The sequence below is a fragment of the Eurypyga helias genome, unplaced genomic scaffold (assembly GCF_000690775.1).
Source record: "Eurypyga helias isolate BGI_N326 unplaced genomic scaffold, ASM69077v1 scaffold26149, whole genome shotgun sequence".
NCBI lineage: Eukaryota > Metazoa > Chordata > Aves > Eurypygiformes > Eurypygidae > Eurypyga > Eurypyga helias.
In genome coordinates, this window is record NW_010273135.1 from 2,553 (window position 1) to 3,430 (window position 878).

Below are 878 nucleotides of genomic sequence, written 5' to 3' on the forward strand. Positions count from 1 at the left end.
AAAGAGCATCGTTAGGTTAACGAAGCCGGGGTCACCCCAGCCCCTCGCCAAGTGGAGTCCTGCCCAGCACAGGGGTGTTGTACTTACTCCTGAGAGGGTCCAGGCTGTCCTGGGATAGGCCCACTCCAAAACTGGGGGAAGAGCACAAGGAAGAGTCAGCGACTTCTAACACCCTCTCCCCAAATTCCCCCTCCCCACCTGCAGCAAACCACGGGGAGCCCCCAAAGCCCCCCTCCACTGCCACCACATCCAAGGGGGCCATCGAACATCCCCAACCCCGTCTCCCGTGCAGCTCGTGTGTGGGGAGCCGTGTCCCCCCCACCTCAGAGCAGCCTAGCGTGGGGGTGCCGGGCTGTCCTCACCCTGGGGGCAGCAGAGAAGACGGCCTGAGGAAGAGGAGGGGGGGGGCTGAGCTTGTTCTGCAGGACGCTGGCCGACACGATCTGCGCGGAGGACATGGAAGCCATGCTCTGCAGAGCCTTATCCTTCGAGACCTGGTCCTGGGTGGGGGGACAGGAGGGAGACGGAGGTTACGTGGGCAGACAAAGACCCCCACCCAATCCAAGTGTATTGTGCAGCCCAGCCAAGGGACCAGGGCAGGTCCCTTGACTCTCCCCCCTCCCCAAATGCACCCATGTTAATTAATGCTTTAATCTTGCCCTCCTGGGCAGGAGCTTCCGGGTCTGGAAGGTGTCCCTGCTCCCCCAGGATAAGAGGAGAAGGGGCAAAAGGCATTCGGGAACAAAAGGCATCACAAACTCAAGCTCAACTTACCAAGTTCATGGCCTGTTTGCAAAAGAAAGGGAAAAAAAAATGGTTAGAGCGTCATTGGAGCCTCTGGACACAGTGTGCACCCCTCCCCCGAGCTGTGTATCCCC

The 878-nt window shown here is 59.8% G+C and overlaps 1 protein-coding gene across 1 annotated transcript in view; it reads right to left on the reverse strand.

Moving 5' to 3' along the window:
• LOC104515420 (transcriptional enhancer factor TEF-5-like) overlaps positions 1–786 on the reverse strand; it is a gene marked incomplete at both ends in the record, with an annotated part of 2,398 nt that extends 1,612 nt beyond the window's left edge. Inside the window, 3 exons of the mRNA XM_010159380.1 lie at positions 88–131; positions 363–500; positions 775–786. Of these exons, the coding sequence (XP_010157682.1) occupies positions 88–131; positions 363–500; positions 775–786 (194 nt within the window). The remainder of the gene's footprint in view (positions 1–87; positions 132–362; positions 501–774) is intronic.
• Between the last annotated feature and the right edge of the window lie 92 nt (positions 787–878).